Source organism: Dromaius novaehollandiae, chromosome 1 (assembly GCF_036370855.1).
Source record: "Dromaius novaehollandiae isolate bDroNov1 chromosome 1, bDroNov1.hap1, whole genome shotgun sequence".
NCBI classification, from domain to species: domain Eukaryota; kingdom Metazoa; phylum Chordata; class Aves; order Casuariiformes; family Dromaiidae; genus Dromaius; species Dromaius novaehollandiae.
The window spans coordinates 218,361,525-218,384,953 of NC_088098.1; the positions used below are offsets into that span (position 1 = coordinate 218,361,525).

Here is a 23,429-nt window from a genome sequence, read left to right on the forward strand (position 1 = left end):
TGACGTCGATGCCCAGAAGAATGCCAAAAAAGTTAATGGGAGATTTGGTCAATAAAGAATTAAAGGATGGGAATCAGATTAAATTAATGGCAATCAACATGGCTTTGCAGGAAATCACTCCTGGCAAACAAACCTGATCTCATTTTCTGATGAGATAACAAGTTTGGCAAATCTGCCTCCTCTGTGTTTGTGTGTGTGTGTGTGTGTGTGTGTGTGTGTGTGTGTGTGTGTGTGAGTGTGTACTGCACACGGAGTTATGGAAGCAGTGTGCCTCCACCACCCCGCTTCCAGATGAAGAGCTGACACCGTGCAACATCCGTGAACTGCTAATGAAGTGGATGAAGAACTGGGTAATTAAGAGACTGCAAAATGAGGCTCTCAGTGAACAATCATCACCAAATGGTTGTGTTTCTGCAGGGACTCCACAAGGGCTGGCTCTAGACTAGAAGCCCTTCTGTACTACTTTCATCAGTTATCCCCAAATCAGTACAAATTCACTGTAGATATATCAGTGTATGAGCCAGGAAAAGCTGCATCTCAAATAACGATGGGGAGAGGCATACAGAGCAGTATAGGGAGACTGGCAGACTTGGTCATCTAAATCAACTGCCTGCAATAAGCTGAATTTCAGGGCGAGGAGAGGAGGCTGGGTGTTCAGAGCGGGGCACTGTGTCCTGGCAAACAGAGACTCCGGAAGGTCATGGCACTCTCAGAGGGCAGTACTGGGACCCAATGGGCTAGTGAAACTTTGCATGCATAAGAGAGAAATAGGGGGACTTTGCAGAAAACACATGGAAATGTTGGAAACATGTAGAAAAAACCCCCCACGTCTCCAAAAGACAGAGACAAAGAGATAGTGGGACAGACTACTGGAGGTGAGAAACCTGCAGTGCCCAAGGTCTTCAGCTTATTAGGAATAATTCCTTGGTTGTAGGAAGGAGGTACCTTCATGCAATGGAAACACTGTGCCATAAAGGGCTCTCTGGCCACGTGTGGGAAGGTAGAGTAGGATGCTGTGGCTGGAAGGAGTAGCCAGGCAATGTCAAATGGGAAGAAAAGCACGCGGTTGTAGCCATGAGAATGACTAGCACATGAGACAAAATGCCAAGGGATGCAGCTTCTGCATCTCTGGATGCCCACAAATCTGCACTAGTGGAATATTTTTCAGGACAACATGCTTCAGGGAGATCTATGTTATTGGGCTTTGGAGAGGAGAAATGGGTATAACTCCGTTGTTTGAGCCACGAACATCACCCAGGTCAGTATTTTGCATTTTCTTGACCCTCAATTTCATGGATGGCTTTGTGTATGTATGGGTAGTATCATTTTAGTTGTGCCCTCCTTGACTGAGCTTAGCAATGGCTGCCACTAGGAAAATCATTTTCCCAGCTGCAGTTTCTTGCATCTCAGTTTTTGCTGTGGACATGTTGATAGAACAACACTCTGTGGCTCCAGCCATCAGGCAGATACGCGTGCTGCAAATGTTAGAGACAAAACAGAGTGTCTGGAAGAGGAAGCAGAAGGTGGTCCCACCTGAGCTACGGGAGGACCAGGACTTGCCTGTGATGTATCCTCCAGAAAGAGCTGACCACAGCATCAGTTTAAAAGCCTCACGAAAAATAAAGAGGTCCCACAAAAATGCAATACAATTGTGTGCTGTGTGAAAATTGCGAGGTGCAGAGAGTCTTCTGATCAAAGAGGTAACCCTTCTGTCAGTGTGTTTCAGGGAGCTGAAGTCCAGAAGAGAGAGCTGGCTTGGTTTACACGTGCTATGTCAGCCCCCAACCAATCCAACACCAACTCTTTGCCTTTTCTCCTGGTGGGCATCCCTGGGCTGGAAACTCTCCACATCTGGATTTCCATCCCATTCTGCTTTATGTACATCATGACCTTGCTGGGAAATGGCATGGTCCTTCTCACTGTAGGTCTGGAGGAAAGCCTCCATGAGCCTATGTACTACTTCATGTCCATGCTGGCTACCATCGACCTTGTCTTCTCAACTGCTGTGGTTCCCAAAATGCTGGGTGTATTCTGGCTGGGTGCAAGAGAAATTCCTTTTGAGGGCTGCTTCGTCCAGATGTTTTTCATCCACACGTTCACGGCGGTGGAGTCGGGAGTGCTCCTGGCCATGGCCTTTGATCGCTACGTAGCCATCTGCAATCCCCTGAGATACACCACCATCCTGACGAGTTCAAGGACCACCCAGATAGGACTGCTGTCTCTAGCCAGGGGGGTTGCTGTCATGATCCCGTTGATGGGCCTTCTCACTAGCTTACCCTACTGCAAAGCAAGAGTCATCCCTCACTCCTACTGCGAGCACATGGCCGTGGTGGAGCTGGCCTGCGCCGACCCATCCATCAGCAATCTCTACAGCGTCATCGTGGCAACACTCTTGGTGGGGTCAGACTCCGCCTTCATCACCTTCTCCTATGGTATGATCCTCAGGTCTGTGCTAAGGCTGCCATCCAGGGAGGCACGCCTCAAGGCCCTCAGCACCTGCGGGTCCCACGTTTCCATCATCCTGGTGTTTTACATAGGTGGCCTCCTCTCCATGTACCTGCAGATGTTTTCCTTTGGCTTGCACCCTCACACTCAAGTCTTGGTGGCTGACTTCTATTTGACAGTCCCTCCGATGATCAATCCACTCATTTATGGCATGAAGACAAAGCTGATCCGGGAACGGATCCTGAAACTCCTGGAGCAGTTGGCAGGACTCAGGATCTCACCTGCTGAGAAGGACAGGGCAGATCCTGAGAAAGGGAGGCTCTCCTAGAAGGCACTTCATCCCATCCTAGAATAGCTGTGAAGTTAGATGAGCTGAATTATCCCCCAGAAATGTCCTTTTCTCTCCAGTGCCCGGAAGAGGAACCTGCACTAGATGCCCGGATTTGGGATGGCAAAGGTTTCTTGAGACGAAACCAACAGGCTGCTCCTGGTGGGTGCTGGGCAACTGTCTCTTTGTCCAAAGCACTCACATTTTCTGAGATATCACTTTTTAATCTGAAAAGCATCCAGGTATAGGAGCGTTCCTACTATTTCCAAAGAGGACTGAGGTTGTTGGGCCTCATTTGCAGAGGGATTTTGGTTTCTAACTCCTTTGAGTTCCTTGGGGGTTAGGCACTGGCATCCTTCTGAGGATCTGGATATGGGAATAAGATTTCAAAGGTATTCAGGCACCTGATAAGACTTTTACACTCAAAATCAGTGGTACACACACACCTATCTGCTGCCTCCCACAAAACCTCCCAGGGTAACTATGTGCTACGTATTTCAGTGGATAAAGCCTCAGCGGGACGTTCAGCAACCCCAGTTGCACCGCACGACTGCGGGGCTGCGAGGCTGCCAAGTCCCTGCTGTTTCTGAAAACTTCACCTTACGCGAACTCTTATTCCCAAGAGGGTCCCTTAAAACATGAGTGTGTGTGTAACTCCTTTTACTCATTCATGCCTTTAAATCAACTGTAAATAAACTCCAGGGAAAGTCCCTTAGCCCACGTGTGCTGTGTGCATGTGGCGGAGGGCAGCAGGAATAGCAGGGGCGAACAGAGAGCTGGAAGCCTGCAGAGAGTCCAGATCCCTTCTGAGAAATGCATCGCCCAGGTCAGCTCCTCAGGGACCGTCGCCCTAGAGACAGGACCAGCAACAGTTATGGGCAGCCTTTCGGCAAATGGGCTGGTGCCTGATCAGGACGAAGGCGTGCGGAGGCTCCTGGCAGCCTGCCCGGCGTCCTCTGGCATTTCCAGCTCCGGGGTCAGGCCCAAGACACCACAGAGGTGGGTCTCAGGCTGAGCTCAGAAGACACATCCTGAAGCAGATAAACACCACCCAGCCGCTGATCTGCCACAGAGCAGCATTGTGGCCCCCACTCTCCACAGCCAAGACGACCCACAGAGCAGGGGATGCACCAGCTGCGGAAGACACCTCAGGCCCCTCAGCAGCACCGATGCAACGCTGCAGTGCTGAACGAGGTTGGCAGGCAGGGACGAGTGTTTCAGACCGGGCAGCTGGCACTGGTTCTCAGGAAGGTTTTGACTCCAGGCCACGTGCGGATCATGCCCCAGAGGACCACGGGCTCTCCGCCTGGAAGGTGGCTACCGGCACTGCAGCCATTCTGCCCTGGCCGGTGCCGCCTCTCCTGCTCGCTCGCTTCCGGCAGAAGAGGCGCGGAGCCCTTCTCCCACCATGTCCCTTCCAACGCAGCTCAGCCCAACACCTCCTCAGCTGGTTTCTTCCACCAGCTGCTCCATCCCTTCTGCATCTCCAGTGCAAGCAGCAATGGGAGGAGGGGAGGGCAAGGAAAGGGAAAATAAACAGTTTGGTGAAAACCGCGAATACTTGAAAAGAAATCTGCTCTTTTATAACCCATGGAGTACGTCTCTCCTGTCTCTGTGCGTCTTGTTTTTTGAGGCAGGTGGTTTTCGCTGGTCCCTGGTGGGCAGGGCCTCGTGTGCCAGGGCAGTGGGTCGGTGCCAGCCCCAGTTTGCCGGGGTCTGCACCTGGCACCCGCTGCAGCGGCAGGAGAAGGGCCCGCAGCGGTGCGGGGCTGGACCTTCACGGAGCCCCACGGTTGCTGCTGCTGCTAAGCACATCTGCCCACTGACCCGAGGGGTCAGACCCCAACCCAGAGCCCTGACACAGGCACAAATGTGACGCATTGCCACAGAGAAAGCTCGGGGAGAGGAAGCAGCGATATTTCAAAGACATGTAGAGAGGCAGCAGCTGACAGAGGCACTGAACAGACACAGCAGCTGATACAGCAGTTTCTGGGATCTGCTTTGAGATCTTCTCGCAACTTCTGGGATCACCAAAGGATTTCTGGGAACCCTTCCAGGAACGTGAGGGTGCCTGCTGCTGCTCGGAAAGGATAGCTGCAGAAAGCTGGGACTCCGAGCAAGCTCTAGCAGCCTCCAGTGAGCTCTGTCAGTTGTTGTTGATCAAAGGGAGCTTGAAGCTTTTGTTCCAGCTGCCCCCTGAGGAGGGAGGGTCAAGCACCAGTTCAGCCAGTGCTCAGGAGGGGCCTATGTAAGAGCTGGGCCAAGAATACAGCAAGCAGAGGTAGTGGTTTATGCAGGAAGGGTCAGCAACTTTGCTTGAAGCAACACAGGCTTCTTCTGCAATGGTGATGCTGTGTGGCTGGTCATGGTCCCCAATACCTGCTGCAGCAATTTTCCCTGTAACATGAGAGGCCTTGACCCAAATGGAGCTTCAGAAGAAGGCTGAAGATCTTGGGCTGCAGGAAGTCCCGAGGGCATCTTGCTGGGGCAGGGGGGGTGGTCTTCCAGCTGCAGGTAGGTCTGTGTGGTTTGGGGAGATCTGTGTTGCTAAGTGAAAGAGCTTTGGGGAGAAGTGGGAAGACTGCACGGCATGAGAGATGAGGAGAAAGAGATTGACTGGATCTTCTCTGAGACCCTACAGCTTCAAGAGCCTGAACCCCTCAGTGTCCTGAAGGAGGACGGGTGGTGTCTGTGCCTGTTGTGTTGGGAAGTGGAGACTCCCCGTGATGGTGAAGGCTGGAAGCTTGTGAAATGAAATGCATGAAATGTTTCAATAAAAGGCAAACCACAAATCTCAATGACATTTTATTCAGAAATAGAGATAGACTCAAATGTGATGATTTTGATAACTACGTCTCCCCTTGGGAACTCACCATTGCAGGTAATGTGTAATTGATGCCCCCAGGTAGACTTCTGCCGTAATACAAAAACTCCTGTTAAAATCCCTTTAAATATCTGGGTGTTCATCTCCATGGCTTTGAACCATCCTAATTTCCTGGTTCACCAAAATACAATAATAGTTTGTGGCAGTGGAGGAGGTGGGATGCACGGGCGTGACTGTGCATCGCCCCACGTGCCGTGCCCTCCCCCAACAGCTCCGACCTCAGCCCTTCCTCCTTCCTCCTGGCCAGCATCCCCGGGCTGGGGGCTGCCCACTTCTGGTGGTGATCCCTCTGTGCTCCGTGTACATCGTGGCCGTCGCAGGCAAACGTCTACATCCTGGTGCCCGCTGTGCTCAACCCCGTCATCTATTGGGTGAGGACCAAACAGATACAGAGGAGGACCCTGGGTTTAATTAAGATTTCCAGTGTTTGTTAGAGCTGTTTATTGAGCCAGCAGAAAGATAGCTAAAAAACCCCAGAAGATATGCAGGTGAGTGCATGAATGAGAATCCCTATGGCCCAAAACCTCAGATCATAACCTGTCCTATGCTTGAACACAAGTAGCTAAGAAGCTCTTCCAAAACAAAAAGCTCAAAAGGCAACGGCAGCCCCGAGCTGAGCTGTGAGTGCTGATCAGCTCAAGCAGAGGCAGAGTCTCCTCATCAATCACAGAGGGTCCAGAGGATCACCAGGATCTTCCCATCAGAGCAGAGCAGTGGCAGGAAGAGAGTAGCTCTTTGGATGAGGTCTTCTGGTGCAGAAGGCTCTTGGCTTTGTTTCCTGCCCAGTTCAAGCACCATGAGCTGCATGGACTTCCCCCAGTTAAACAGCTCCATAAAGCTTTCCTGGACCTGCTTGGCCTTCACCCCACAGCCAGTGGGCTTCAGCATTGGGGTCAATGGGGGAGCAGGGCAGGAGCAGGGAGAGGTTGGCCATGACGATGCGGATGTGGGGGTGATGCTGTGACACCCCCCACCCAAAGCAGGGTGTTGGAGATGGCAATAGCACAGATGGGGCTGTGCGGGTGCCGAAGGCTTTGGTGCCTGCCTCCGTGGAGGAAAGGCCACCATGGGCTGGAGGCTCAGGGCACAGGAGACAGCGGTGCAGAGGATGCTGAAGCTCACGATCAGCAGCACAACCAGCAGCCCATCGACTGCACTAACCTTGATGCTGGCACAGGCCTTCTTCACCATGCACATGCGGGTGCAGTGCATGTGAGGGACGACAGCGGTGCAGCAGCCGCCAGGCTGCAAAGGGGAAGGAGCGAGCAGCAGCGCTGGCAGTGGGGCCCGTGGAGCAGAACAGCAGGTACATCCGCACGTGAGATGCCTCCGCCTCAACCCCTGCTAGAGCAAAGGCTGTGCAGCCCAACGGGAAGGAGGCAAGCTCTGCAGAGAGCCTGTAGCAACAGACCGAGAGCTGCTGGCACAAGAGGGGTCAGAATAGGGTCCACCGTCTCTCCCTGCAGTCAGGATCAGTGCATTGAACCTCTCTGCAGGCTTCCTTGCCGCCTGTACGTAGGGATCAGCTCCAACATAACCCTTTTTAGAACACAGGTACTATTATCTCACAGGTCATTAACTTGGAAAGTTTCAGGAGAAGAGACAGCAGGCATTTAAAGTGTGTACTTGCTGCACAGCTCTGTCTCACCTTAATTTTCGTGGCCCCTCAGGGGCTGCGCACAGAGTTACTGTGCAGAGATCTGTAGGTGCTTGTGCGGATGGGATGTGCCCGCCCCAGAACAGTGTTTCAGGAGCTGCGTGGTTGCTGACAGGACAGTTTTCGCTAACCATTTCCAACAGCACAAGCTCCTCTATCTTCTTTATCGCTGCTCCAGGAGCCACAGCCAGAGGCTTGCTGACAGGGCTGTCACGGGTAAAATGGTGGAGGCAGAGCCGAGGACTCGACCCAAGTGCAGGTTTTGCTGATCAGCACAGCACAGCGGGATCGTCTGGTCCCTGCGCTGCATCGTCCAAAGATGTGCCAGACTTCCCACTCTGCCGAACCCCGAGTGGAGCAAGTAGCTCAGGACACGGCAGGGACCTTGCCGTTGCAAATACACACAGCATGTCCATGGTGTAGCAGGGGCAATGGGGCCTGTTCAGGAGGGAAGTGTCTGGAGAAGCTTTGTGAGAGCCCCACATCGTTCTGGGATGTAACTAATAAGATGCCACAGCTGAAGTTGGACCGGCAGCAGATGACACCTGGAACTTAGAGCCTCTTGCGAGAAAAGGCAGTGAGCACCCGGTCCCGGATCTGCTTGGTTTTGACACCATACACTATTGGATTCATCATGGGAGGGAAGAGAAGGTACAAATTGGCCATCAAGATGTGCACATGAGGGGCAACATGGTGACCAAACCTGTGGATTACGGACGAGAGAACCACAGGGGTGTAGAAGACCAGGATGGCACAGATGTGGGAGAGGCAGGTGCCAAGTGCCTTCAGTCTCTCCTCCTTGGATGCCAGGCTCAACACGGTTCTCAGGATCCTGAGGTAGGAGTGCCCAATGGACAGCAGGTCCAACCCCACAATGAAGAGAGCCACAAAGATGCCGTAGATATTATTGAATCTGGTGTCAGCACAGGCCAGCTTCACCACCGCCATATGTTCGCAGTAGCAATGGGAGATGACGTGGGAGCGGCAATAGGGCAGGCGGCGAAGGAGGAAGGGCAGGGGCAACATGAGCCCGGATGCCCTGAGCAGAGCCAACAACCCAATCTTGACTATCAGGGAGCTGGTCAGGATGGAGCTGTAGCGCAGGGGGTTGCACACAGCAACATACCTGTCGAAAGCCATGGCCAGCAGCACTGCCGACTCCATGATGCAGAAAGTGTGAAGGAAAAACATCTGCACAAGGCAGGCCTTGAAGGTGATCTGCTGGGCATCGAACCAGAAGATGGCCAGCATTTTGGGCACAGTGGTCAGGGACAGCACCAAGTCGGTGACAGCCAGCATGGAAAGGAAATAAAACATGGGCTTGTGCAGAGATGGCTCGGTCTTGATCACATACAAGAGGGTGCTGTTCCCAAGAAGGGCGATGGCAAACGCCGTGCTGAAGGGGATGGAAATCCAGCGGTGCATGGCTTCCAGCCCAGGGATGCCAGTCAGGAAAAACACGGCTGGGGTGGTGTTGCTGGAAGCAGAGAAGCTGACATGGAGAGGCATCCTTTGTAAGCTTCACCCTGAAGTCTTTCTTTGCAATCAAACATAACAGAAAGAATCATTTGACTTTGCGGAACATACATAGTTTGTGCCACTTTCACTGCAAATCCCTTATAATGTGTGAAGCTGATTCGTTACTCTGCCTGTCATTAAATCATGACAAGGTCAGTCTGTGGAGCTTATCAAAAACAAAGTGAAGTGACATAAAATACAAAGTTTGATCAGCATTGCTGATGTGTGAAATTCCTCAGCGCTTGCTAATTTGGAAAAAAAAAACACCATTATAAATTCTAATAACCGCAATGTGAACTCTCCAAACTTCAGACACACCTGGGCTATACAGCTGGAACTAAGATGCAAGGAACCATCAGAAGAGAACTTCCCAGAGATGCCACAAACCTTCCTTTAGTTTCACTTCTCTAATTAGAAGCTGGGCATGCCTCTAGAAAAGATGGACTTGATCAAGCCCAGGTTTCTGAGGCGACCCAGGAATTATTGACTGGATTCTCTAGCCTGGCCAAGGCAGTAAGTGAGATGACATGATGAGAAAAGAGCCTTCTCTGCTTAAAGTCTGTGGAGGTGTTACTGTATGAGGATTTATGTCCATGCGTCTGCATTTGGCTCTCACAGCCTGATCTGCATCCCGTGCCCTTGCCTTCAGGAGACCTGGCACTTGGAATTGTCACTGCCTTGCAGCACAGGGCTTTGCGTTGGGGTAGAGCTCATGCCCATGCCCAGTGCTGTGGCAACGGAGCATGTGTGTGAAGCAATCAACCAGGCAGCCCGCTTGCTGTCCGAGATTATCCCCAGTGCAGTAAGAGCCACGATGTGCCCTCAGGGGTAAGGGAGTCCCGCAGCTGGGGGGACCTCAGCTGGAGGAGGACGGGGATGAAGAGGGAAGAGAGGTGCAGCCAGAAGCACCACAGGAGGCTCTGGAGGAACTAGGGGAGGGTCAGTGTCCTGGTGCACTTAGTGCGCACAGGCACTGGCATCTCCCCTTGCTGCAGAAGGGGCACAAGTCGGGGGAGCTCTTGGACCATCCTGTGGCTGCACCCATGCCCACCTCTCCTTGAGGGAGCTCCCAGGCAATGTCACTCCCTTGGTGGTGGGGACAGGAGGGACCCTGCAGCAGCAGCCTGAAAAGCAGCTCTGCGGAGCCCCGGCACCTTCCCACAGGTCCAGATCTTGCCCAGGGCAGGAGAGCAGTGTGGATTCAAGACACCTCTCCTTTCCTGCAGCAAATGGTGAAGGATGCAACAGCTGGGGCCCAAGCGGCACGAGACCCGTGCAGCCCTGACAGCCTCCTCCCGGGATGTCTCCAGCACTGCTCTGCCAGGACCCCTGCAGCACACCTGGGGGACTCTGCCAGCTGCACGGGGAGGTGCAGCCGCAGCTGCAGACCAGTTCCCAGCCTCGGTGCGTCCCTGGTTTGACCCAGCCCAAGCTTTTTTATATCCTAGAGAGAGAACCTGCCTGTGAGCTCCCTCCTACCCGCAGCCAGCAACCAGCAGGCAAGACTAAAGGTTGCTACTTCTATCCTGCCTTGAGCTCATAAGCTTCTGGGGGAAGAAGGGGAATTAACAGGGTCCTAGTGAAAACTGGCTCACTTGTTTAGCTTTCTAAGTGCAGACCCCTCTAGGTCAGTCTGCATACACTATCCAGCCCCTGGAGACTGACACGCTAGAACTCAACACAGATTAAAGTAGAAAAAGCCCCATACATCGGAAGAATTCAAGCTCGTTTTCTCCATCCCACTACAGATCCGGACCTCCATCAGGGCTTGCTTCAAACTCTCTCTTTCCTCAGCTCTCGCTCGCTCCCTTCCCTGCCCCAGACAGCACAGCAGTGCTCAGGCAAAGAGGTGATTCCTGCAGAGGACTCACCAGATTTCCGAAGGAGCTGTGAGTGTGTGACAGCTCTTCTTCTCCAAGGACCCCAGTCCCTGCAGCCGGCTGAGCGCACTCCAAAGGCTGACCTGCAGCTGCAGAGTTTATAGCTCAGTTGTCTCCATGGGGGAAGATTTCACAAAGCACCAGGGAATCTCCATGTCATTCTCACCCTCCCATGTTCAGCTCCACAAGACCAACATTAACTCTTGCCTGTTGGAGCGGGAGAAAAATACTGAGAGTACCTCGTGGCAGAAAGTGGAGGTCATTACGTTCCCTCTAAGCTGTTTCCCTTGGCCAATGAATGACTGATCCCCACTGCAGATTCCCAGATGGCTTTCCCTGTCTCCTTTTACAAAACCCAAGCAGTTCATTACTGCCACCATCTCCGGGAGACCCATCCAACCATCCCAGGTGCTCAGTACTCCCCAGGATTTCTTCGCTGCCTCTACAAGAGGTCTCATCCTGGCTGGGTGGGCCACCCTCGGCCTCGCTAAGTGCTGTACTGTCACAGCACTGCAACTGAGGTGCAGATTTCTACTAGTTTGGGTTACTCTCTTCTGAGGGACCAGCAGCCCAAGGGCCAGCACACCCACACCTGTGGGAAAGGCTGCAATAATTGTGCAGTGGTGTGCAGCGGACAAGATGCTTTGCTCCTTCATCTCTGCATTGCCCACACTGAGCCTCCCCACCATCCCAGTCTTCTCATTCCTGATTGTACTGTGAACATGACGAGAGGCCTCACAGGGGCAAGGAAACCACATGGCAGACAGACAAGTCAGGTACCTCAGCTTGCAAGGAGTACGAACCTCTCCATGGGACTGTGTGAGGGGATCCCATCTGGAGCACCAGGCTGCCTGGCAGGCTCCCATCTGGCTCGCAGGCCACGTGCTGCAGGGAGTCCTGGTGTGAGACTGCAGCTGGGAGGCTTTTCTGCAGAGGTCCCTTCAAACGTGCATGCTGTGTGCCCACCTCCACCTGCTCCCCTGCAGCCAGACAACTCCCAAAGGTTCAGGCTAAGAACACGCGTGTTTGGATCCTGTGGATGATGGGGCTGCGTGAACCTGGGTCGGGGCAGGATGCTATGATCGCAGGTCTGTGTGCTTGAGAAAACAGGAGGGGGTTTTCTGCACGTGGCCGGTCCATGGCAGTGCCTTGCTGCAGTTCATTCCTCTCCCTGTCTATGCCAGCTGTTCCTGTGCCTTCACTTCCAGCTCCTGCGGTGGTGTGCCATGCCATACCTGAATCACTCCAGCCCCCCGTCCTTCATCTTGACAGGCATCCCAGGTCTGGAGGGGGCTCACGTCTGGCTTGCCTTCCCCCTCTGCACCATGTGCTTCATGGCAGTGCTGGGCAACATCACAGTTCTCCTGGTGATTAGGATGGACCCCAGCCTGCACCTGCCCATGGTCCACTTCCTCTCCATGCTGGCTGCCATTGACCTGGTGCTCACCACTTCCACCATGCCCAAGCTGCTGGGCATTTTCTGGTTTCACTCCCATGAGATGGTCTTTGAGGGCTGCGTAGAAATGCAGCATGGGAAACAGCCATGCTTTGGGTCCTGGCACATTGGGAGAGCTGCTGGCCAAGGAAAAACTGAAGGGCTTTCTGCCCAGCTGCTCTCTTCAGTGAAGTTTCAGAAGCCTTCTGTAAAACACTTTCCGCATGAGAAGACTCCCAGCTCTGCAGAGTAGGGAAGGCTCTGAGAGGTTTTCTTCCGAGGCTCAGAGGGAAGTTGCTGCCTTCGGGTGCCTCCTGACTTCCGTATGCCCACAGGTTATATCACACCTCCCCTCAGCAATAGTACAATCTACACAGTGCCCAGCAGTTAAAAGAAGACACAGATCCTCCCACCCGACTTGCAGGCCAGCATCTTCCAACCCAAGTCTCTTAGTCCTGGTCCCAGTTGCTGGTGGAAAGGCCCAGTGCTGGGTGCATTGTTTGGTGCCTGTTGGACGAGGGATTTATCCTCCAGTGAGAGGGTCTGCCTCCACTCTCCTTGCCTCATGGTGTCCACGTAGCACGCACCGCTCCCAGCACTAGCCTACTGTGGACATCACCCAACCTTTCCCTTCCCTGCCGTCACCCGACCAGGCTCGGTGCAGCTCCTCCCGTCCTCTCCAGTGAACAACACTGCTGCTGGGAGCAGCAGTCACCTTCAGCAGCTCTGCCGGGAGTCCGACCCTCTCCCGGTGACAGCTCCCACCGCTGCAGCTGCAGCTCTGCCAAGAGCACAAGCCAGCCTGTGTCCCCAACTCCACAAGCGTGTGATGGTGTGACACCCCACCACCCCCCACCAAGTTTGGAAAGAGCAACTCATGGCCTCTGGCCCTCTCCCCCAGCCCAGCTGCAGTGGACCTGGCCTGCTCCCATCAGCCGGCCCTGCCATGCGGGGGAAGCAGTCTCCTCTGGCCAGGATCTGTGCCTTCATAATTGCAGCTGTCCTTGGAGCAGGGGATCCCCTTCCCGTTGTGGATTTACAGCCCCAGGCAGGGAAGAGACCCTGCTAGGTTAGCTGCTTTCCCCGTCCCGGGGGAGAGCAGGCAACCAGAGCTCCCATCTCTGCTCCTCCACCGCGCTTGGTGAAGGGGGCCTGGAGCATCCCGGCTGCAGCCGGGGGCACCTGGAGCATGCAGCAGATGCACAGACACAGAGCGGGCAGCGCTGTGTGAAGACCTGAGCCCTGCCTGCACAAAGACCCTGATGCAGTTGTCCAACACCTGGCAGTGCCCCACCCCTGCCCCTGCGCCTGAGTCATCTCTGAGCGAGGTGGTTTGGCTATAAGGACCAGCTGGGATGGGGCAGCACAGTGCTCCACTGGCTGAGCTGCAGAGGAATAACGGTACCCCCATAGCTCCCGGCACCAAAACTTGCTGGGGGGCGGTGGGGGGAGCAGGCAACAGAGCATACCAGCGTGTGGTAGTTACGCAGAGGCACCATAGGCTCTCCAGACCTTCCTTCTCAAAACATATGACCTACAGGTGCGCAGCCTGAGATGCCCAAAGCCCTGTTCCCAGGGTGGGAAGAGGTCCTCAGCAGAGTACGTCAGGCAGCTGAGAGCAGGATGCACAAAGCAGCTTTCCGCTTGAAAAGGTCAGGTCTGGATGCTGCCTCATGAATGGACTTTCCCAGTGGCCCTGTGGAAGCCCCTGAGTTCACAGGAGAAGGGAATACAACAGCATTTGCATCACTGATGTATGCGCATGGATCTTCTCCCATGGTTACAGGTGTGAGTCTCCATCCAGCCCGTTCGGGAAGCATTGCCCACCCTCTTTGCTCAGAGGGGTTTCAATGGCAACCCTGGCTTTGCAGCAGAAACAAACTTAGACAAAAGAAACTTCAGTTAGGTCAGAGTGGCCTGTCCTCAGGCTGAAGAGCAGAGTGAGTCTGCCACGGGATTTCTACCCAGCTCCACTCTTTCGGCTGTTGCCTTAGAGGATGCAAAGCGCAACCATGGCCCAGGACATCCCTCCCCTGGTTCCCAGGCCCTGATGGGATGGACACAGCCAGGCTCCCTGTTGCACAGGCGTGCAGACCATGGAAGGGGACTCAGACCTCATTTCGTCGTGATGTCAGGCTCAAGGAATTGCATTTGGAAGCCCGTGTGGCCAAAGGATGAGGACGAGCTCAAGCTGCTGCAGAGTTTAGAAGCACTCTGGGGGCTTGGCAGCATTAGCTGCCCAGTTAAACAAACTGCTAATTAGAAGGCTAGTCAGTAAACGAGCTGGTCAGCTGCGCTCATGTTCGTGTGTGTGTGTGTGTGTGTGTGCGCGCATGCGTGTGCACTCCTTTCTCTCTAGCCATGGGATAGACACACTAGGGATTCCACCAGGCAGAATTATAAACGCTTCCACCGTTAAAGCCTGCCAGCTGGGAGAGGCAGGCAGGGTGACCGGTGGAAGCAGGAGCCGCCAGCATCTCTGCTGCAGGGGCTGGGTAAGTCGGGTGCACACGCTGGTTTGTCTGAAAAAACCTGCAGCAGCAGAGCAGGCAGGTTATCCGTCAGTGCAGGGTTTTAAACAGAAGCAGTACAACAACAGGGTATGCTGCTGCAGTATTCTTTCTTACAAATTTAAAAGAAAAAAAAGATCCCCCAAATGAAATAAGAAAAGAGTCTGGAAAAGGCCCCCATGAGCATCTCCAGTCCCATATTTCTTGACCACAGTCTTGAAAAAAAAGCAGCTTGGGTTTTGAAAAATCTTAGGCAGCCTTGGCTTTTTGCAAAAGAAAATCCTCAGACCACATTGTGCCTCGTCATCTCAGGGACTTTGCTTTGCAAGGGAATAAGTTTAGGGCTAAACTTTATCCACAGATATATATATATAGCTTTCATTCTACTCTATTCTGTTTGCTTGCTTGCTTTCAGGAATAGGGATGTGTGTGTGTGGGAGGGACTGTGTGCGTCTGGGTTTTGAAAGTGTGTCTGCAATCACTTCATGGACCGTCTTCAGAAGTCTTACAGAGCAGATGTTAAGGAAACCGGGTCCAGTCTAGCATCCTTGCCCCATGCAAGATCACTAAGCCTGCTGGACCTCTGTCCAACTTGCTCTTCTGCACTAGCAGAGTCCACCTCCCGGGGCACCGCAGTTCTGTGCTCATCAGTGCGTCACTGTCTTCACCACCGGGAAATCTTTCTCAAAGCCCAGACTGAATTTCTCTTTCTCCTTCTGATGTTTAAGCCCCTGCCTTGTGCTTTCCACAGTGGACGTGTAGGACAGACATATTTTTCCTTTCCACTTCACAGTAGTCTTCAACACGCTTCAAGACTCATTGCGACCCATTCCCTAGTCCAGCTGGTCTCCTGAGCTCGCCAGCTTGACTTCACCCTAATTTCTGTTCTCTGAATTCCCTCAAGTTTGTCATTATTTTCTGACCATAAAGTGCCTGAGAGATCGGCAAGCCATGGGAGTGCTGCTCGGGCAACGCTGTCTCTGCTGCGAGGTGTCACGTCTCTGTCCACGCAGTCCAAGCCGAGCAGGTCCTTCCAGCTGCCACATTGCACCAGCTCAGACCTTCATCCCCTGCCCTTCATTTTCATCCCATGTGTTCATGTTCCCAGTGATGGTAAATCTGAAACATTTCTGAGAGTTTGATTTTCTCAGAAGGTCTCCTTTAATTTGCTAACATTGTGTTTTGCAAATAACAAGAAAGGAAGCAATCAGACTTGTCTGGGGAGATCCAGCCTTGATAAAGTGATGGTTTATGGACGTGCCACACTGGCTGCCAGGTCCAGCAGGAAAAGATCAGTCTGTCAGGCTGAGAGATGGGTCTCCTCCCTGGGAAACAGAAACTCTCACCTATCTCTGTCCCAGGTGGGACAGCTGAAAGTGATGTGAGCAGCTGGACCTCAAAAGCATGGGAATATTGAAACCACATGTACAGATGGAGGAGTTCTAGGACTGATCTTGGTACTGGGGTGGGAAGTTGTTGTGCATCTGCCACGGTCCTTTTGTGAGACTGCTTCTGTGTGACTCTGAGCAGGCACAGCCAAGAAAGGTGCTTGAGAGCAGCAGGTCGAGGGGAAAACTGCTGGTGACTGGGCATGGAGCTCTGATCTCATGAAGGGAGCAGACCAGCCTAGACTGTTGCACTTAACAAATGCCGGGCTGAAAAGAGGGATTTGTTGCTCTGTAGACACACCGGGGTGCAAACACCAGGGAGTGAAAAGTGTAATGAGATTTAACTTCAGCGGTAGTAGAAACTGCATGGGAATGCACAGAGCAGAAAGCGGAGGTCATTTCCCAGCCCCCGGAGCAGCGGTTGGGGGGCAGGGGGAGGATTGGAGCTGCCTTCCAGCAAATGCAAGAAAAAACATAGACGTGGGGCAATGCCTGATCAGTTTTTATGGGGAAGATATGCTGTCACACCTAGACTAGCAGGGACTCGGCTCTGTGACTGAGGGAGACTTTTCCAGCCCTGTCTTTCTAGCTATAGAGAAAGACAGGAGGTGGGGGTGGGAAGTTAAAGAGAGAGGTGTTGATGGAGGAGTTAAATACTCTCCTGCCGGTCTGGACTAAAACTTCCATTCGTTGAGGTTTTCCTACTTCCACCTCTCGTGGTGGCATGCGGAGGATGGACAAGGATTTGACTGATTCTTCACTGCCTGTTCTGATACAGGAACTCTGGGGCATCGGATGGAGCCAGCAAGCGTCATGCTCAGAACAAAGGGAAGTGGTTATTTCATGAAAGGTGTCATTAATTTGTGGAAATCCTTGCTCCAGGACACTGTGGATGCTAAAATTTTACACGGAAGAGGCCAGATGGTTTTCTAAAAGTGAAAGTCCTGAGATGAGGTTAATAAAAAGAGAGAAACTTCATCCTGTTCAGGAAGTCCCTGAGCTTGAAATTGCTGGAAGCTGGAGAGGTAACCAGCTTGGGGGAGTATCATGGTGTGTTTGCTCGGTTGTCATATTCTTCCTGCTTTCGATGCTGGGCATAAAAGATGAGGCTAGAGGGACCTTTGGTGTGATCCAGTGTGTGTCTGTCCTGATGTTCCCGTGTCACGTTCGCTGCAGGCAACGCTGCTCAGCTGAGCAAGGAAAGCGCCATGCCTCCTTCCCGTCCCATCGACGTCTCGCTGTCCGAGCTGCACCTGACGGGCATCCCCGGGCTGCAGCACCTGCACCGCTGGATCGCCATCCCCTTCTGCACCATGTGTGTCATCACACTGGCTGGGAGCAGCACCCGCCTCTGCGTGATGAAGGCAGAGTCCAGCCTGCACCTGCCCATGTTCCCCTTCCTGTCCATGCTGGCTGTCATCGACCTGGTGATGTCCACCTCCATCACCCCCAACATGCTGGGCATCTCCTGGTTTCACTCCACTGCCATCAGCCTGGACGCTTGCCTCACCCAGATGCACTTTGTTCACGCTTGCTCTGTGATGGAGTCGGGGGTGCTGGTGGCTATGGCTTTTGATCGCTACGTTGCCATAGGCAATCCCCTGCAGTATTTGTCCATCCTGGCCAGCCCTGTCGTGGCTGCCGTTGGCTTGGCCACCTGGCTCAGAGCTGTGGCTTTCACGAGCCCCCTCACCGTCTGCATTCACCGCCTGCCTTTCTGCGGTCCGGCGCTTGTGGCCCATTCGTGCCGTGAGCCCATGGCGGTGCTCAGAGTGGCCTGTGGTGACACGGCCTTCTGCAACGCCTACAGCCTCTCCCTCTCCACCGTGGTGGGCAGCTGTGACCCGCTGCTCATCGTCCCCTCCTACATGCTCGTCCTCCGAGCCGTGTTCAGCATCTCCCGCCCAGAGGCCCGCAGAAAGGCCTTCAGCACCTGCGGCTCACACCTTTGCGTCATGGCCCTCTTCTACGTCCCCGGGCTGCTCTCCATGCACGTGGAGAGGTACTGCCAGCAGCTCCCGCCCCACGTCCACGTCCTGCTGGCTGATCTCTACCTCCTCATCCCTCCAGCCTTCAACCCCCTGATCTACGGCATCAAGACAAAGCAGATTCGTGATGGAGCACTCAGAGTGATCTCCCGGAGGAGACGGTGACCCACAGTGGGAGGGACTGGGCCGGGCCTTCAGGGCACGAGGCTGGGACTCAGGAAGGCAACGTCCCGTCCCCAGGATGGTGAAGACGTCTGCTTGACCTTGTCACGACCGCAGCATGCATTCAGAGCTGCAGGTGCCCCAGGAAACGCTGGCGCTCGCCGAATTCAGCACAGCACCGAGGACTTCAGGCAGCTGCTGCCCTGCCAGGCCCGAGCACAAGGCAGTGACATTGGCACAGCCCTGCTGGGTGGTCCACCTCCCTCAGATCCCCCAACGCAACAAAGGTTGCAGCCACTGCCTAAACCTCTTCTGGCAAAAATGACCTAGTGCAGCTGAACCTCTGCAGATAGCTGGGGTTTCCTAACCTGCTCACTTACGTGCAGTGCAGCTGTGCCAAGAGATGTAAGGGACATAGGATCGTAGGACCATAGGATAACCCGGGCTGGAAGAGACCTTGGCAGGTCTCTAGTCCAACCTCCAACTCAAAGCAGGGTCAGCTGCAGGGTCACCCCAGATTGCTCAGTGCTTTATCCAGTCTGAAGGGCTCAAGAGGGTCCACCTTTGCTTTTGGAGGTGCTGAGGAGCAGCTAAATGCTTTGCTGAGCTCAGCTGAGGCTGCAAGAGCAGCTCCAAAACACATCCTAGCACAGGACATCCGAGAACATCCTCTCCCTCTCCGTGGAGGTCTGTCAGCCCTGGGGAGCAGGTAGCCACACACAGTCTCAAAGCCTGTGAGAAGCACAGGGGATTTCCCTTGGGAAGACAGTCTGGCCTTGGAGATACCAAGGCTTCCTGATCTGCCAGAGAGGCATATCAACAACTCCAATGAATGCTAAAACTGCCTAAACAGAAAAGAGTCTTTCTTGATGGCACCCTCCCTACGTACAGTGGCAGGCTGCATCCCTCCTGTGCCAGCTGACCTGGCAGCCCAGAGATCCCTCCATGCAAAAGGGGATGGTGCCATTTCATGTTTCTGGAAAGGAGGCCTGAAAACCATCCGACATCCTGAGGTCTCTGCAGGATGGAGGGGTGGGTGCATTTGTGTCTGACCAGGCTTGTTCAGGTGTAAATATACGGGCCCCTGGACGGAGGAGAGGGCAGGAAGAAAGGACGTGTGAGAGCATGGCACTGGGGCTAACAAGGGCACACGCTGCTTGGAGTCCGGATGGACCCGAATGACGGATGGCAGAAAGGCCCTGTCCTGAGCTGTCCTGGGGCTGCTTTGAGGTAGGAGTTCTGGCAGAGTGAAGCTTTCCAAATATCAGGGCTGAGGCACTCCTCCGGTCTCGGGTCTGTGCCTCCCAGTCTGTGCTTGGGGCAAGGCAGTGCTGGACCCCCTCCCAGGCTCTCCGAGGCAGCTGGCTGGTTGAAACGGAGCTCCTGGGACAAGGCAGCTCACTGGGGACCTCTCAACAAAATGGAGATACAACGGAGGCTGTCTCTCCGTCTCACGCCCTGAGTGCTCAGACATGTTCCTCCAGGGCAACGCCGTTTGCAGAGCCTGGGGCAGGACACGGGGACTGGGGACAAAGTGCTCCTGGGGCAGGGGCTGCACCTGCACCACAAAATCCCAGCTTTAGGAAACACTTCCCTTTCTGACAGAACCCCTGCTGCTCTGGGAGCGGCATTCCCCATACAGCATAAGTGACTATTTCTTCATTTCCACCCCCCCCATCCCACAACTTTCTCACTGCTGAAACCCTGTGCTGAGCAGATCCTGCACTGTTCTCTCCCACCCATAACTTGGGGGGGATCAAGAGGCACTGAGATTGCAGGCAAAAGAGAAAGGGCAAAGCAGAAGTGGATCTCAGCTGGACAGGGCAGGGATGGAAGCTCTCTCGACCTCCTCCCTCAGTACTGTGTCTACGTGGCCCTACGCAGCTCAAACACGTGCAGTAAGATTAAGTGTATCTGCTTGCCTTATGCAAGGTAGGATGACTTTATATGACTGAAAAGAGAAGAAAGGAGACCTCGACATTATGGCATGATGATGAAGAGCTAATGGAAGATGCTGAAGTCACCTTGAAAATTTCCATCTCCTCACAAAACAGACAATGCAATCTCTGTGTCCCCTCTCCGTCATCTCTCTGGGGATTCCCAGAAGGCAGATTAAATACTCCAGGGTTGCTGCGCTTTGTGATACACAGAGAGGCACTTGCGGATCACAGCTTCTGGAAGCCGGAATATTCTTCACTTCCGTGTAGGCACCTGGGGACTCAGCTCTGGATTCAGACACTTACTGCAGGTGCCTGCAGGGAGGTGTTCAGGCAGCTGAACCATACCCCGGGTTCGTGTGGAGACACCTGCACGTAGACGCTCAGAGGCAGGTGAGTTAAACGGGAGCTTGCGGCATCCCAGGGTTCACAACTCTGTTTTGCAAGACGGCTGGTCTGCAAGGCTGGTCCCTGCCCCTGCTAGTGTGGGGTCTGCCCTGGAGCGCGTGTCAGTGAAAGCAGCCACCGGTCAGCCCGACTGCTCTGTGCAAATTTGGAGTCCCATCCAACTCCTGCAGCTGCTGTTTACCAGGATGTAGAATGCAATAATTAAAAAAGAGTTTTAATTTTGCTTCAGCCGCCAGAATGTCCTGATTCATAGGCTTTTTAGGACAGAAGGTGAGCATTTTGATCCAGCAGCTCCTGCAGGAACCCCACACCCAGGGTTAAGCCATAGTTCAAATGGGGTAATCCTACAAAAGTCCACTCTCTCTTTTAAAACTCTAAGTGTTGTGTTTCCTTAGTTACTTGTCTCCCAATATCTACTTTTCTACTATTCTGAATTTGTCTATCTTCTGCTTCTCATTAGCACCACGCTGACCATGTCGAATGTTAGCTTTTGGCCAGCTGATCCTGGAGCAGGGCTGCACACAGATGAATTTTACTCCGCTTTGTCACTAGCATGAGTATTTTCACCCCACAGCTTTCTGCTTGCTCAGAAGTTGTTGATGGGTGATCACCCAAGCCTTTTCTCTCGACAGAGAGGGGTCTGGTGCTGTCAGCACCTGCCTAATCTTTGCAGCTTTGTGAGGAGAAGCAGCAGAAGCAGTAGCAATGTTGAGTCACAAATGAATGTGTAGCTCCTACCCACAATACTCACTCTTCTTCTTCTTGTCTCTCCAGGATTTTTCTCTGGCATTTTTACGTTATCCTCGAGCTTCTCCTGCCAGAATAAAATCTCAGAAATGAATCTTTCCCTCTTGCTACTGCCTAGTTCTGCGGGCTTTTCTCATGGGTGAATGACAAAATGAAGACAGTGTAGCAAAAGGCACTTTCACGTTGATGTCCCCGGCCATGTTCTGAGACCACCTTTTGCCTTACAAATGTGGAAGAACTTCCTATGTGGAGCCTATGTCTTTCATGGCAAGGAAGCCAGGACAGCTAAGGCAAAAGCTCTCTCTGTGGGAAGTTCAATTCCAAATTTACCATTTACCCTCCTTTTACAGCTTATCTCAAGATGTTAAGTGAGTGGTGGTGAGTAACTGATAAAGAAACAAGCGTTTCACAAGCAGCGTGCTGTCAAAGTGCACTGGGTATCCCAAGTGGCACCATCGGAAATATGTCTTGCCTTATGGTAATTTGCAAACCATAAAAGTACCACTTATTCTGCATTTCTGATCCACTCCCCCCCACCCAGCCATGTTATGCTGTAGAGCTCCCATCCCACACATCGTGATAACGTGGATTCCTGCTTTGGCTCATGGGTTGCTTCACCTTCTCATTCTTAGTTCTGAAACTCTTAAGGCTCCTAAACTGGTATATTTTCCCTTTTTCTAAGCACAAAAGCAAGATTCTCCTGCATGGCTTCGGATCCCTTCCACTGCCCCAACAGCAGCTCTTCCTCTTTCCTCCTTGTTGGTGTTCCTGGCCTGGAAGACTTGCACACCTGGCTGGGCATCCTTTTCTGTTCAGCGTATATCATGGCCTTGGTAGGAAATGGTGTGGTTTTGCTTGTCGTTGGGCTGGACGACTCCCTGCGGAGCCCCATGCATTGCTTCCTGGGCATGCTAGCGGTCACTGATTTGGTGATGGTGACGTCCACTGTCCCCAGGATGCTGAGCATATTCTGGCTGAACTCCACTGAGACTGGTTACGTGGCCTGCTTTGTTCAGATGTTCCTTGTTCACTCCACAACATCGGCGGAGTCGGGAGTGCTCCTGGCCATGGCCTTTGACCGCTACATTGCAGTCTGTCACCCTCTCAAGTACCAGACTGTCTTGAATCGCTGGACAATGGTGCAGATAGGCCTGGCCATTGTGGGGAGAGCTCTCGTCTTCATGGCTCCCTTGACGTGGATGGTGACAAATCTGTCTTTTTGCCATTCCTGCGTGGTTCCCCATTCGTACTGTGAGCACGTGGCCGTGGCAAAGCTGGCGTGTGCGGATCCCAGGCCCAGCAGCCTTTACAGCGTGGCCGGATCTTCTCTTATAGTAGGCATGGACATGGCTTTCATTGCTGTGTCTTATGGGATGATCATTAAAGCTGTGCTGGGGAAGAAATCTTGCAGGAAGGCCTTCAGCACCTGCGGGTGTCATATCTGTGTGATGCTGCTGTATTACATCCCTGGAGTAGTCTCCATATATATCCAGGCATTTGGCAGCGGTGTATCTGCGTGGGCACAGGTTCTCCTGGCCGATCTCTACCTGACCCTGCCCACCATGGTGAACCCCATCGTTTACAGCATGAGAACCAAGCAGATCCGTCAGGCAGTGCTGAAAGTGCTGTTTGCCAGGAAGGTTCATGCCTGACAGAATAATCAACAGTTTTCCAGCCATATTCATCAACAGGAAGACACCAATTTCATTCCCACTGCATGTACTCTGGGTACAGAGCCCTGGGAGAGGAGAGGACTCATTAGCTTTAATGACCACATCCGACCCTACTCTGTGACAAGAGGTATTTGGGATGGGGCAAAGACCAGGGTCACACTTCCCATTCTTCTTTCCAGGTGATGCAGAAAACTGAGCTGCCATGGTTGACTTTTGAGATGTTCCCAACACTGTGAATGTTCCTATGGTAATTTAAAGCAGCAGTTTAGGGCTCCATGTATTTTTCTGACAATACGCAGACTCTATTTTGAATGAGGAATTTTTTTCTATGTTGACTTTTTCATTCCCTGCTAGACTAACGGGGCTAGCAATGGAGGATTGCCACACATTGCAGGTCCTCTAGCCATGCAGAGGCCTCTCTTGCACAAAAAACTGACCCTCTCTGAGCACACACCAGCTTTTCCAGGTT

The 23,429-nt window shown here is 53.2% G+C and overlaps 4 protein-coding genes across 4 annotated transcripts; 3 read left to right on the forward strand and 1 right to left on the reverse strand.

The window, feature by feature from the left end:
• The first annotated feature begins 1,771 nt into the window (after window positions 1-1,771).
• On the forward strand, window positions 1,772-2,773 carry LOC112997166 (olfactory receptor 52K2-like). The gene has a single exon (XM_026123045.2). It carries the CDS (start codon window positions 1,772-1,774, stop codon window positions 2,771-2,773), a length of 1,002 nt encoding a protein of 333 aa, XP_025978830.2.
• Window positions 2,774-7,866: 5,093 nt separating this feature from the next.
• On the reverse strand, window positions 7,867-8,823 carry LOC135327195 (olfactory receptor 52K1-like). The gene has a single exon (XM_064505302.1). The coding sequence runs from the start codon at window positions 8,821-8,823 to the stop codon at window positions 7,867-7,869; it is 957 nt and encodes a 318-aa protein (XP_064361372.1).
• Window positions 8,824-17,253: 8,430 nt separating this feature from the next.
• Window positions 17,254-18,198, forward strand: LOC135330670 (olfactory receptor 52K2-like). Its single transcript, XM_064524933.1, has one exon. It carries the CDS (start codon window positions 17,254-17,256, stop codon window positions 18,196-18,198), a length of 945 nt encoding a protein of 314 aa, XP_064381003.1.
• Window positions 18,199-21,991: 3,793 nt separating this feature from the next.
• LOC112995008 (olfactory receptor 52I2-like) lies at window positions 21,992-22,939 on the forward strand. Its single transcript, XM_026119704.2, has one exon. The coding sequence runs from the start codon at window positions 21,992-21,994 to the stop codon at window positions 22,937-22,939; it is 948 nt and encodes a 315-aa protein (XP_025975489.2).
• Window positions 22,940-23,429: the final 490 nt, after the last annotated feature.

What these genes read in the sequence shown, in the direction of transcription:
- LOC135330670 (XM_064524933.1), top strand. Translation starts at nt 17,254, where the DNA reads ATGCCTCCTTCCCGTCCCATCGACGTCTCGCTGTCCGAGCTGCACCTG.
- LOC112997166 (XM_026123045.2), top strand. Translation starts at nt 1,772, where the DNA reads ATGTCAGCCCCCAACCAATCCAACACCAACTCTTTGCCTTTTCTCCTG.
- LOC112995008 (XM_026119704.2), top strand. Translation starts at nt 21,992, where the DNA reads ATGGCTTCGGATCCCTTCCACTGCCCCAACAGCAGCTCTTCCTCTTTC.
- LOC135327195 (XM_064505302.1), bottom strand. Translation starts at nt 8,823, where the DNA reads ATGCCTCTCCATGTCAGCTTCTCTGCTTCCAGCAACACCACCCCAGCC.